General features: G+C 54.9%; 5 protein-coding genes across 5 annotated transcripts; 2 read left to right on the top strand and 3 right to left on the bottom strand.

The window, feature by feature from the left end:
- Window positions 1-988: 988 nt before the first annotated feature.
- P168DRAFT_228691 (putative dipeptidase) lies at window positions 989-2,489 on the top strand (the record flags this gene model as incomplete). The annotated part of the gene is made up of 3 exons (XM_024833144.1): window positions 989-1,217; window positions 1,275-1,487; window positions 1,573-2,489. The coding sequence occupies 3 exons, from the start codon at window positions 989-991 to the stop codon at window positions 2,487-2,489; spliced, it is 1,359 nt and encodes a 452-aa protein (XP_024697952.1).
- A 71-nt stretch (window positions 2,490-2,560) lies between these two features.
- On the bottom strand, window positions 2,561-3,510 carry P168DRAFT_287398 (NUDIX hydrolase). Its single transcript, XM_024836562.1, has one exon. The coding sequence runs from the start codon at window positions 3,407-3,409 to the stop codon at window positions 2,744-2,746; it is 666 nt and encodes a 221-aa protein (XP_024697951.1). The 5' UTR covers window positions 3,410-3,510; the 3' UTR covers window positions 2,561-2,743.
- A 943-nt stretch (window positions 3,511-4,453) lies between these two features.
- Window positions 4,454-6,614, bottom strand: P168DRAFT_263750 (putative phenol 2-monooxygenase). The gene is made up of 5 exons (XM_024834819.1): window positions 6,020-6,614; window positions 5,031-5,918; window positions 4,803-4,977; window positions 4,638-4,754; window positions 4,454-4,570 (listed from the first exon to the last, which is right to left on the bottom strand). The coding sequence occupies exons 1-5, from the start codon at window positions 6,596-6,598 to the stop codon at window positions 4,464-4,466; spliced, it is 1,866 nt and encodes a 621-aa protein (XP_024697950.1). The 5' UTR covers window positions 6,599-6,614; the 3' UTR covers window positions 4,454-4,463.
- Window positions 6,615-7,365: 751 nt separating this feature from the next.
- On the bottom strand, window positions 7,366-8,883 carry sitA (TOR signaling pathway phosphatase SitA). Its single transcript, XM_024840824.1, has 4 exons — window positions 8,629-8,883; window positions 8,185-8,575; window positions 7,804-8,135; window positions 7,366-7,735 (listed from the first exon to the last, which is right to left on the bottom strand). The coding sequence occupies exons 1-4, from the start codon at window positions 8,780-8,782 to the stop codon at window positions 7,446-7,448; spliced, it is 1,167 nt and encodes a 388-aa protein (XP_024697949.1). The 5' UTR covers window positions 8,783-8,883; the 3' UTR covers window positions 7,366-7,445.
- Window positions 8,884-9,015: 132 nt separating this feature from the next.
- P168DRAFT_324333 (putative nonsense-mediated mRNA decay protein Upf3) lies at window positions 9,016-10,913 on the top strand. The gene is made up of 2 exons (XM_024840823.1): window positions 9,016-9,319; window positions 9,380-10,913. The coding sequence occupies exons 1-2, from the start codon at window positions 9,069-9,071 to the stop codon at window positions 10,857-10,859; spliced, it is 1,731 nt and encodes a 576-aa protein (XP_024697948.1). The 5' UTR covers window positions 9,016-9,068; the 3' UTR covers window positions 10,860-10,913.
- Window positions 10,914-11,219: the final 306 nt, after the last annotated feature.

Genomic DNA, 11,219 nt, shown 5'->3' with positions numbered 1-11,219 from the left:
GTGTAGGTGGTATGCAGAAAAATCTAGAGAAGAGGACGCCTACGTGTGCTGCAATATCCAACAAAGGAGGCCGCCTGGCCGTTGATTATTCAGACAATTCAGTCGCGATTTTCGATTCTCATACAGGCAAAATAATCCATTACTTGTGGCACCCAGCAACTCTTTACACTACGGCATTTTCTGCAGAGCTGCTTGCATTGGCAGGGGATTCTATACAAATCATCGAACTAGCCACCGGCAGAGAGTTAGGGCTCGTTCCAGTCCACCAGACAATCAAGCAGTTGGCTTTCTCTGAGGATGGGACACATCTTAACACAAAATGGGGACAATTCCAGGTTGCTTCGATCATTGACAATTTGAGCCCCGGATCAAGACTATTGAGCGAAGGTATTTATTACGACGAGAATTGGATCTGGCATGGTGGGCAGAAAATCATCCTTGTTCCACGCGAATATAGGCCAGATGGACACGACTATTTGCCCAATACTCTTTATCAAAATGGCATTCTTGCCGTGGGGTCTGAATCTGGCAGGGTTTTTGTGATCGGGCTAGATGGCTTAGATATTGGGATACTGTGATAAATCATGCGGCATGTTCTCTCCTAGGAATGAAAGATCTCAGTCGCTATACCAAAATGCCGAACGATTATATGTTCTATAGTTTTATTGAGAGCGTTCCTTCCCAGGCAGAGGTTATGATTATTAGACTTGGCCCAATTTCACCGGCGGACAGTTGTGCCCTGCTTGAAAGCATCGGGGCATCTGTTATAGTCCTGCCATTCATTGCCGTGATATGCGTGTTGATTACATAATATATTTAATCAAGTGCATAACTGTGATAACAGCAGCCTGAGGCACTGCGGTAAACATCCCCGCATTCCTATCTTCCCAGCCACTCCTGGATCAAACCAGCAGTTGGCCGTTTGGATACCGGCGATTTCTGTCTTTACATGATAAACATCCATACAAAGGCCCAAACTTGAACCAGAATGTCACCCAAACAAAGTCTAGAGCCGGAACGCCTGCATGAGGCCAAGCAGGCATTATCGCCGAGTCATCACATCGCCAAAACCTCGTTGACCCAGCGGGTCCAGACTCTCGCCCTGGCCATCTTCCTGGCATGTTGTTGCTTCACCGTGACCAATGCGCTCTCGTCCCACGAGCTCCTCAGCATTGAGGATCGGGTGGACCGAATCCTGTCGCGCACGCCGTTGATCGGTAGGACACCGAGATGATCCCGTGCGACGGGCACGTGCTAACCACCAAATGGTGTAGACGGCCATAATGATCTGCCCATTTTCGTCCGTGAGAACTTCAAGAACCGAATCTACCAGGAGGATTTCACGGCTCCCTTCACCCAGGGCGGATTCCCAGGGCATGTCGACATCCCGCGGCTGTCGGAGGGCAAGGTGGGCGGCACGTTCTGGAGTGTCTTTGTGGGGTGTCCTGCGAACGGGTCTGATTTCTCAGACGACAACTATGCCAAGGGTACGTCTCGATTATTACATCGACCACGATGCATCTGATAAATGGATTGTTCCCATCGGGAGCCATGATTCACTGACCAAAGTAGGTGTGCGCGAGACGGTCGAGCAGATCGATGTCATGACCCGCCTGCAGCAAGCTTACCCCGACACGTTCTCCACGCCCCCCAACGGCACGACCGCACGGCAGGCCTTTGAAGACGGCAAGATCATCTCGCCCCTAGGCGTCGAAGGCCTGCACTCGATCGGCAACTCGCTGGCCTACCTGCGAGACTTTCACGCGCGGGGCGTGTCCTACGCGACGCTCACGCACAACTGCCACAACCGCTACGCCGACGCGGCCGTCCTCAGCACGCCCGACGGCGGAGTGAAAAGGGCCGAGCCCCTGTGGCACGGCGTCAGCCCGGCGGGCCAGCAGCTGGTGCTCGAGATGAACCGCCTAGGGATGATCGTGGACTTGTCCCACGTCAGCGCCGACACCATGCGCGATGTCCTGGGCGCGGGGGAAGACGGGTGGGCGGGCAGCCGCGCCCCGGTCATGTTCAGTCACAGCTCCGCGTACGCCCTGTGTCCCCATCCGCGCAACGTCCCGGACGACGTGCTGGACCTGGTCCGCCAGCGGAACTCGATCGTCATGGTCAACTTCTCGCCGAGCTTCATCGCGTGCGTGGCGTCCGACCAACCGGACGGCATCCCCGACCCGGATCCAGCCCACGAAACGCTCGCGCGGGTGGCGGAACACATCGTTTATATCGGGGAGCGCGCGGGGTTCGACCACGTCGGCCTCGGCAGCGACTTTGACGGCATTCCCACGGTGCCCCACGGCCTCGAGGACGTGTCCAAGTTCCCCGCGCTGGTTGCGGAGTTGCTGCGACGCGGGGTGAGCGACGCTGACGCGGCCAAGGTAGTGGGGGGGAATCTGCTGCGGGTGTGGGCGGAGGTGGACCAGGTTGCGCTTGAGATGCGCAAGGAGGGCGCCCTTCCGGCAGAGGATGATCTCTCGTAAATCCCGCGTTGGATCTACCATGTCTAAATTTTCTTGATTTTGGTTTTGGTTTTATTTTTATTTGTTATTGGAAGAAAGCAAGACCCGTAAGCCCAAATCATCCACCATCAAGCATTAGTCGTCACCGTTCTGATATCCGGCCGTCTCGAAGATCAGTGTACACGCTGCGAAGCGAAGTCTATCAAACCCAGGCAAAAAAGAAAGAAAGGAAAAGAACCCCGCATCCAACATAAAGCAAAGAAACCACAGCCGTATTAAACATTAGCCTTGGCCGCCCCCAGTCCACTCTTCACCATCTCAAACCCCCGCAGGAGCGTCCGCGCCTGGTCGCCAATCGACCGATACTTCTCGCAGCCATTCGACTTCCTCAGCTCATCCTCCGCGACCCAAGCATAGTCCTGATGCTCAGCCTGGTCGACGCGCACCCGATCCTCCCAGCGCAAACCCTCGGTACAGCCATTACCCTTGATGACGCAGCTGCTCCCGGAAGCGAACACGAGGCCGTCAGCCTCGTGGACTTCCACCAGAAAGGTATACTTTGCGAAGCGGCGCATCGTGCCCCTCTTGACGTCCATCCACTCGTCCATCCCGATCAGGTCCACCACCTTGGACACGTGCAGGCCGGTCTCCTCGAAGATCTCGCGCGCCGTACCGGCCAGAATGCTCGCGTCGCTGGATTCGCACGATCCGCCGGGACCTTCCCAGCAGCCGGGGTAGGAGTCGGACTGGGAGCGCTGTAGGAGAAGGACGGACGGTGACTGTTGTGTGGCGCTGGAGGCGTGCGAGAAGATGTGGCCGCCGACGATGAAGTGGGTGTATTGTGGCTTGGAGGCCATGAAGATGCCTAGGGGGGCATTGTATTCGGCGAGGTGGGGGGCGTAGGTGTAGTCTTGGGTCGTAGCGGTGACGGTGGTAGTCATTGTACTAGTACTAGTATACTGTACTCCGTAGTAACTGTGTATACTGTATATAGTGTGTAGTATGGTGTGTAGTAGTGTATAGTAGTGTGGTGGTAGTATAGGATAGTACTGTGTAGATTAGATGAAAACAACGGATCGTCCGTAGGATTGTCACGGATATAAGTATTTGGGGAATCAGGCACCGAGAATCTCATTCCAATTATCTATTATATTATTATAAATATATCTATTTCATTGATTTATCTAGTTATTCTAAATTATCTATCCTATAATGGTTTCTATTGGCGACCCAGATCAACGGGACTGACGCTGACCGCCTTTTCACCGCTCTGGCCGCAGATCTTGTCGCTCTCCATGTCGGTCAGTCGCGTCTTCTCCGTTCCTGAATCTACCGGTCGTACCAACTCTCTCCTCCACTCGATACATCATTCCTTATGGTCTCCAGATCCACCCCTCGGGGTTGATGGATTCCTCGCTTCGTGTGACCCAAATTAATTCCCCCTCTCGTTGCCGGATCAGGTCAAGTGGACATGGGAAAGTGGAAGTCAAGTGGAAGTGTTCATAAGACAAGGTCTGACCCTGTCTCTCTGACCGCAACGTTCGCCGCTGAGTTGTACCCCAGCTGTGTCTGCGATCCAATCTGCTTTCTTTGTCTTGGGCGCACAGAGCGGTCTACGAGACAACCTACCTGCCGGCCTACCGACTAACCTAGCTCCTCACACCGAGCTTCCTTCATGCGGGTATCCTATTCGTGGAGATCCTATTCGTGGAGTTTTCTATTCGTCCGGTGGACGAGTAGGTAATTTACCGACCAGAAAATAATCCTGTCGCCCAACGAGAGGAAAATAAAATAAAAAAAAAAGGGGGAGGAAAAAGAAAGAAAAGCAAAGCAAAAGAAAAAGAAAAAAGAAAGAAAATGATGCATGCATCTATCGATCTAAAGCAAGCCTTCCGGTCTATCCTCCAATCCTTATTTACAACCCAACGCTCGAGAGAGCGATTCATCATTCTCGTCAGGCTCGACTCGTCACAAGGGGATCCTTTCCCTCGGAACTCACAGCTTGGTTCCCCCGGGTGAGGCCGTTTTTGACCGGTTCAGGAACCCGTCGAAAAACGTCCCGATCTGCGTGGGATCGTCCAGACGAAAGACGGCGGAGACATCTAGCCCGTCAGTCCCATTCACTATTGAGTCTCCGTCACTCGTCTGGTTTGGTAGGAGTGGACTCACATTGGTCGGGGCGCACAATAACGATGGCTCCCTCCTGAGGACTAATCCCCAGGTGCTCGTAGGCCTGACCGTGGCCCTTGTTGTAGCTCTCGTCGTCAAAGTACAATTTGTGTAGATCTGCGCCCGGTTAGTTTGTCCCAAAGATGTGGGGCGGGGAGTTGTCACCTCGGATATGGTTCTTGCCGCAGAACGGGTAGAAACAGTCGGGGATCTGCTCCAGCTCGACCTCGTGGCGGTTCCCGACGCCCACAAAGATGGGCTCGATCAGGCTGTCGGCCGCGCCGTTGGGCATCCGGAACGTCTGCAGTGGGCTGTCGTACGAGCCAAGATAGTCTCCCAGCTGGATGATCGTTAGTAACAAACCCTCCCAACAAAATCTTTAGGCCAACATACCGCGTTCAGTCGAGACCGGTTCGCCCCCAACTGGAGGTCCCCAACAAAGGCCACAACTCGCCAACGTCCGTCCGACCGCAGCGCCGTCATCAGCTGCAGCGGCTTGGAGTCGCAGAATCGCACGACCTGCGCGCTGGGGAGTCGCATCCCCACCGCGACCTTGGTGGCCAACGTCGCGGACTCATCCCGGGGGGAGGTGATCGGGGACGCCTCGTACCGCGCCGTCAGACCCGCGGTGTACTGGCCGGACTGGACGAAGCCCTGCTGGAACTCCTCGGGGGAGACCTTGCCCCCGGACGAGAACAGCTGGGAGAAGTAGCGGTCGAAGTTGATCAAATCGGTCGCGGTCTTCTGGCGCTCCAGAACGTACGTCTCAAGCAGAGACGGCGGGGCCAGCCCTTTAAGCACATGCGCCAGCTTCCAGCCCATGTTATACCCGTCCTGCAGACTAACATTCATACCCTGGCCAGCCTTGGGCGAATGCGTATGGCAAGCGTCACCCGCCAGGAAGACGCGGTGATCCTTGTGGAAAACATCAGCTAGACGCTGGCCGATCGCATACGCCGACCACCACACCGTCTCGACGAACTCGATCTCGTACTGGCTTAGGATCCCCCGCGCCGTCCGCTGCAGGTCTTCCAGCCGCACTTCCTTGGGCCGTGTCCCCGCCGGCAACTCAATGTAGAACCGCGTCAGGTTGCGGGCGTCGCCCTCGCGCGGGATGATCAGCAGGTTGCCTGCCTGCGACCGGATCGTCGCCTTCTTGCGGATGTCGGGGAAGTTGGTGCGCGGGATCATGTCCATTACGCCCCAGACGGCGTCGCTGCTGTCGCCGACCATGGTGTAGCCGAGGGCTTTGCGGACGGTACTGTGCGCACCGTCGCATGCCTGCCTTGTATTAGACTTCTCACCACGAATCCACAGACAGACAGAAAGACAAAACGAAAAATGAAAAATGATAGACGATAGAAGAATGAAGAAGAACATACCATAACATACTTCGCCTCAAACACCTCCTCCCTCCTCCCCCCATCCCCATCCACCTCCGCCGTCACCCTAACCGGATACGCCTGAGGATCTCTCACAAGCCCCTCATCAACAACCACGCTCTTAACGTCACACCCATAATCAATCTCCTGTCCATTCCACGCACGCATCCTCTCAATCAACAACCCATTAATGCGCGCCTGATTCAGAATCACATGCGGCTGGTGCGACAAGCCAGGCTGCGTATCCGCCGTCCGACCCGTCCTTCGAATCTTGCTCTCCCCGTAGCCATCCCCACCACCACCGCCACTTTGATCACCCTGATCGTAAATCTTATTATAATCATCCGCCCAGAACACAACCTCCAAAACATGATACGCCTCGCGCAACAGTTCCTCCCCAACGCCGAAACTCTCGAAGATCTCCACCGTCCGACACTGCACCCCGTCCGCCTGGCCCATTGTCATGGGCCCCGGGCGCCGCTCGAGGATCTTGCAGGGGATGCCGTATCGCGCGAGCCAGGTAGCTGCGCAGAGGCCTGCGGAGCCGCTGCCGCAGATTAGGACGTCTGTTTTGGGCATTTTTCTTCCTTTTTTTGGCCTTGGTTTGATTCTTTGGGGGCGGTTGGGTGGGTGTCGTTGCTGTTTGTTGTATGTATGTAGGCGTAAGTATGTATAAAGAGAGTGTGTAAAAGAGGGTAAAACAGCACCAATACACGATATCAAATAGGATGCTCCCTTATCTATACTTGCGCCGGGTTGTGCTCCGGGTATGGCGTGGGTGGGTGTAGTAGTTAAGCTCGGGATCGATTCCGGGTACATGTAGTGCGGGTGTGTGGGTGATGTGGGGAAGGTCGGCATCTCCTCCGGGAGTGCCTCGGTTTAGTCAATCATTCATGTATCTAGGTAGTTAATGATGATGGTTTTTCGTGGGTTATGTATGTATACTCATACTTCCGGTAGATATTGCTTGATACTGTATTGTTGGATATGGTAGTATGGATTGGACTATTGAGATAGTCTTTACTGAGTCGGGGGTTGCTTTAGCTTATACACAAGGTAGGAAGTGGGCAGTATCAAAGTCCAGGTGTCAATATACATAACCTGAGATAATATGCATTCGGAGGCTTGCCTGCTAGCATGACGGTTTGGTCGTTGGTCTTTGGGTTGAGTCTTGCTTATGCTGATGTGTCTATTTGGCTACATATCTCTGGATTTAGGCCATAGCTTGAAGTATTCTCTCTGAGACACCCTCAGGCTACCACCCAGCAAGGCAATGAAACAAACATCACTCATTATTGTTCTAAACCGTTATATATGCTCATCCCCCGCCTCAGCCACACGCACCCCCAACGCCAGCGCTGGTGCAAGAACCCCCACGCCCCACCCTCCAACAGCACGCAAGACTAAACAGAACCATCCGGGTATTTTACAAAAAGTACTCGCTGCGGCCCGGCCGCGACGTGGGCACATGTCGTTGGTCATCCGCCACCGCGCTGAACAGCTTGAACGTCGGCTTGAGGTCCTCGTTGACCTCACAGACGGATGCCAGATTGCCGCACCGGTAGCAGTAGTTCGGCGCGCTCCACACTGTCACTACGTTTTGGTTGTTGAAGTGGTACTTGTAGCCTTCGTTGACCAGTTGGTGGGCCCGTGCGATGAGCGTCAGGTCGTTAACGTGGCAGAACTCGTCGGCCACTTTGTCGCCGAATAGCCAGCCTGTGCGATCGCGATTAGCGGGCTCTGTATCAATATATCATATCAAAAGAGTACGGGGGAAATCTTACCCGCTCCTCTAGGGCTGACTGCCCACGTCTCCACATCATCGGGATCCGACCACACCAGATCGCAAAACGCCCCTTCGTGGGGAATCTCCTGGGCGCGGGCCACCACGCGCACCTGGTCCAGCGTCCTAATCTCGGGACTCAACCCGCCGTGCACACACAGCACCCGGCCATCAACGATGGCACCTAGCGTCATAAAGTCAAAGACCTGGCAGCACGCCTTCCACACAGATGCGTTCCCGTATTTCTGGAAACACTCCTCGTAGAAACCGTAGACCTGGGTGATCTGGCGAGACTCGTGGTTTCCCCGCACCAGCGTGACGCGGTCTGGGAATCTAGGTAGTGTCAGTATTCGCTTGCCTTTGAGAGAAGAAGAGTACTAACTTTGCCTTCAAGCATAATAAGAGGGTCAACGTCTCCAAGCTGAAATACCCCCGATCCACGTAATCACCCAGGAAGACGAAATTGCGGTTCAATGCCAATTCCCCCGTCCCGGCATTGGAAGACTGTTCTCCCTGGCTACCATTGGATTCTGTCTCGTCATCATCATCGCCGCCATCATTTCTCAGCTTCTTCCGCAGTTTCGGGTCGGTGATGCTACTCGGAGGCTCAATGTCGTCGGAGGTGATTACTGTGGGTGAGGACTTCGGAGGCTCGGTATAATCTTGGTCGGGCATTCCTCCCGAGACGCGGAATAGCTCGAGGAGGTCGTAGAACTGGCCGTGGATATCTCCGCAGACCGTCACGGGAGTGGACACGGGCTGTATATTTGACTCTGAGGGCGGTCTGTCAGCCTATGCCCGCAACCGAGGGGCTAGATCATCCTACCTTCCATCATGTACTCCTTGACAATTTCACAGAGCTGTTTCATATGTGACTCCGACAGGTATTTGCAGTCTTTGGCTGCCTCCAGCCACTGGTCAGGACCAGCATTGCGCTTGAGTTTCGCTGGTCCCGGCTGGGGGATCTTGCTGTCGACCATGTTGAACCAGCAAGACAAACGAATAGAACGATGTTGATATACAGAGGATGAGGGTAAACAGCAGATGCTCGCCGATCGCTGTGTTCGCAGGATCTCGATGCAGCGACGCTCAGAAAGACATGGGATTCCCCGCAGGTGCCGTATCACTGGATAAGCGGTCACGTGGCGGACCGCCTTGGCAGTATTCTCATCCTCTCTAGTCATCACTCCAGTTATCCTACTCCCAGGACTCACGAGGACTCACGCTCTCTATACACAATCCCTGTCTCCTGGAGTCTATGATACAATGACGCAAAACTCTGCTGGGAAACCAGCCGGTGGTGTCCTGCAGATTTCAGCGGCTGCCACCCAAAAGAATGCCCCCACAGCACCCAGGAAAGCGCCCAAACCAGCAGCCCCGCGCCTCAAACTCCTCGTGAGACGACTTCCACCAGGCCTGACGCAGACAGAGTTTGAGACTGTTCTTGGTCCGGAGTGGAAGACGGGAGCAGGGAAAGTCGACTGGCTCCAGTACAAGCCAGGCAAAGTCTCCAAAGAGTGAGCGACGATCCCCTGTGGCTTTCTACGCTACGAGCTCTGTCTGATTGATTGATACAGCCCCGCCAAACCGTCTCGTCCCTCTCGCGCTTACATCCACGTCACTGCCGCCGACCACACGATTCCTCTGTCTGACAAAGTCCGTCAGTCGTCGTTCGTGGATGCGCGCAATACGTCCACCGATCCGGTGCTGATCGGGCCGCCATCGCTGGAGTTCGCGCCGTATGCGAAAGTTCCCGGAAGCCGCGTGCGCAAGGATGCCCGACAGGGCACGATCGACCAGGATCCGGAGTTTATCGCGTTCCTCGAGAGTCTCACGCAGCCGATCACCAAGCCGTCCGTTGAACCGTCAGATCAACCGGAGGATAAGAAGGAGGGGCCGACTGTCACGCCCTTGATCCAGTATATCAGAGATAAGAAAGCCAACAAGGCGAAGGATGCGGGCAGATCGTCCAAGCACGGAAAATCCGACAAAGACTCCAGGGCCGAAAAGGTGCAGGCGAAGAAACTACTACAGCGATCGGACAAGGACGTGCAGTCCGCCGGGGGAGACAAGTCGGAGAGGAAGTCCAAGAGCGATCGGGCTACCAAGGAGGCCGTCAGAGCAGCCAACAAACAAGCCGCCTTAGTCGCCAAGCAGTCGGGCAGGTCCGGTTCCCAAAGCGCAGACTCCGCGCAGTCCACTCCCACCGAGCGCAAGCGCGAGCGCGGAAACGCCGCCGTCGCGGCCAAGATTCTCCAACGAGACCTGGGCCTGGCCCAAAGTGGTGGTCGTCGCAAGAGCGGCCGCGCAGCGGAGAGCGACGCGGCAAAGAACGAACCAGCGAGATCGCCCTCCGAACCGCCCAAGAAAGAGATCCTCACCAAGTCCAAGGCAGGAGGCCAAAACCAACGGGGTAAAGGAAGCAACAATAACAGCAGCAACAACACACCCCAACCCAGCGAGCAATCCGAACCCAACGGCGCCCCCAACAGCAACAACACTACGCCACCACCTCCAACAAAACCATCCCGATCCAACCGCGGAAAACAAGCCGCAGCACCAGCCCCAACAGCCGCAACGCAGGCGTTCCTCAAACACGCGAATCCCTCACAAGGCGTCACAGAGCCTCTTCTCGACACGGCATTCTCCCCCTTTGGCAAGATCCTACGGGTAGAAATCGACAAGAAAAAGGGCTTCGGCTACGTCGACTTTGCCGACCCCGACGCCCTCCAACGCGCCATCGCCGCCAGTCCGGTGACGGTCGCGCAGAGTCAGGTTGTTGTCTTGGAACGGAAGGCCAACCCGGGGGGTGAAAAGGGTCGTGGGAAGGGTCGTAACGAGTCGCAGGCGTCGGGCTCTGCGGGAGGAGGCAGCGGGGCGGCGGCGGCGGTGGCAGTCGTAGTGGGAAAGCTGGTGAAGGCGGGAGTGGATCAGCGCCGTCGCGTGGATCGCGCGGCGGACGGGGACGCAATAAGGGAGGATCGAAGGGGAATACCGGCGCAGCAGAGGGGAAGGACAAGCCTAGTGAGAAGTAACTTACAGCTACTTACTAGGTAGCTATCTTGCCTTAATGTGATGTGATCAATGACTATCTTCATTACCTATTTATATCTATTTCCTTAATACCCATTTATATTTATCACACTGTATATCAATACCCTTCTTACGGCTTAGTGTGCAGTAGGTATTATAATTATGCTGTGCAGTAGGTATTATAATTATGCTTTACCGATGGTAGTGTAGGTCATAATTAGATTAAACCAGATATCTATAGCGTGGACTAGGAGAATTTTTCAAGGCCCGAAAAGCAATCGAATGAATCAGTACAAAGTCATTTATACCAACGGACTATATGCAGTCAAAGGGGCAAACACGATCAGACTACAATGCTACAAAAGGGACCTTATAGAAGATACA

This window comes from Aspergillus campestris (assembly GCF_002847485.1).
Source record: "Aspergillus campestris IBT 28561 chromosome Unknown P168scaffold_1, whole genome shotgun sequence".
NCBI lineage: Eukaryota > Fungi > Ascomycota > Eurotiomycetes > Eurotiales > Aspergillaceae > Aspergillus > Aspergillus campestris.
The sequence above is the reverse complement of the archived record's forward strand: the minus strand, read 5'-3'. Positions and strand labels throughout refer to the sequence as shown.

Coding starts and splice junctions, on each gene's coding strand:
- P168DRAFT_324333 (XM_024840823.1), top strand. CDS start 9,069: ATGACGCAAAACTCTGCTGGGAAACCAGCCGGTGGTGTCCTGCAGATT. Junction 9,320..9,379: donor CCAGGCAAAGTCTCCAAAGA/GTGAGCGACGAT, acceptor TGATTGATACAG/CCCCGCCAAACCGTCTCGTC.
- P168DRAFT_263750 (XM_024834819.1), bottom strand. CDS start 6,598: ATGCCCAAAACAGACGTCCTAATCTGCGGCAGCGGCTCCGCAGGCCTC. Junction 5,919..6,019: donor TTGAGGCGAAGTATGTTATG/GTATGTTCTTCT, acceptor AATACAAGGCAG/GCATGCGACGGTGCGCACAG. Junction 4,978..5,030: donor ACCGGTCTCGACTGAACGCG/GTATGTTGGCCT, acceptor ACGATCATCCAG/CTGGGAGACTATCTTGGCTC.
- P168DRAFT_287398 (XM_024836562.1), bottom strand. CDS start 3,409: ATGACTACCACCGTCACCGCTACGACCCAAGACTACACCTACGCCCCC.
- sitA (XM_024840824.1), bottom strand. CDS start 8,782: ATGGTCGACAGCAAGATCCCCCAGCCGGGACCAGCGAAACTCAAGCGC. Junction 8,576..8,628: donor CAAGGAGTACATGATGGAAG/GTAGGATGATCT, acceptor GACCGCCCTCAG/AGTCAAATATACAGCCCGTG. Junction 7,736..7,803: donor AGTCAGCCCTAGAGGAGCGG/GTAAGATTTCCC, acceptor GCGATCGCACAG/GCTGGCTATTCGGCGACAAA.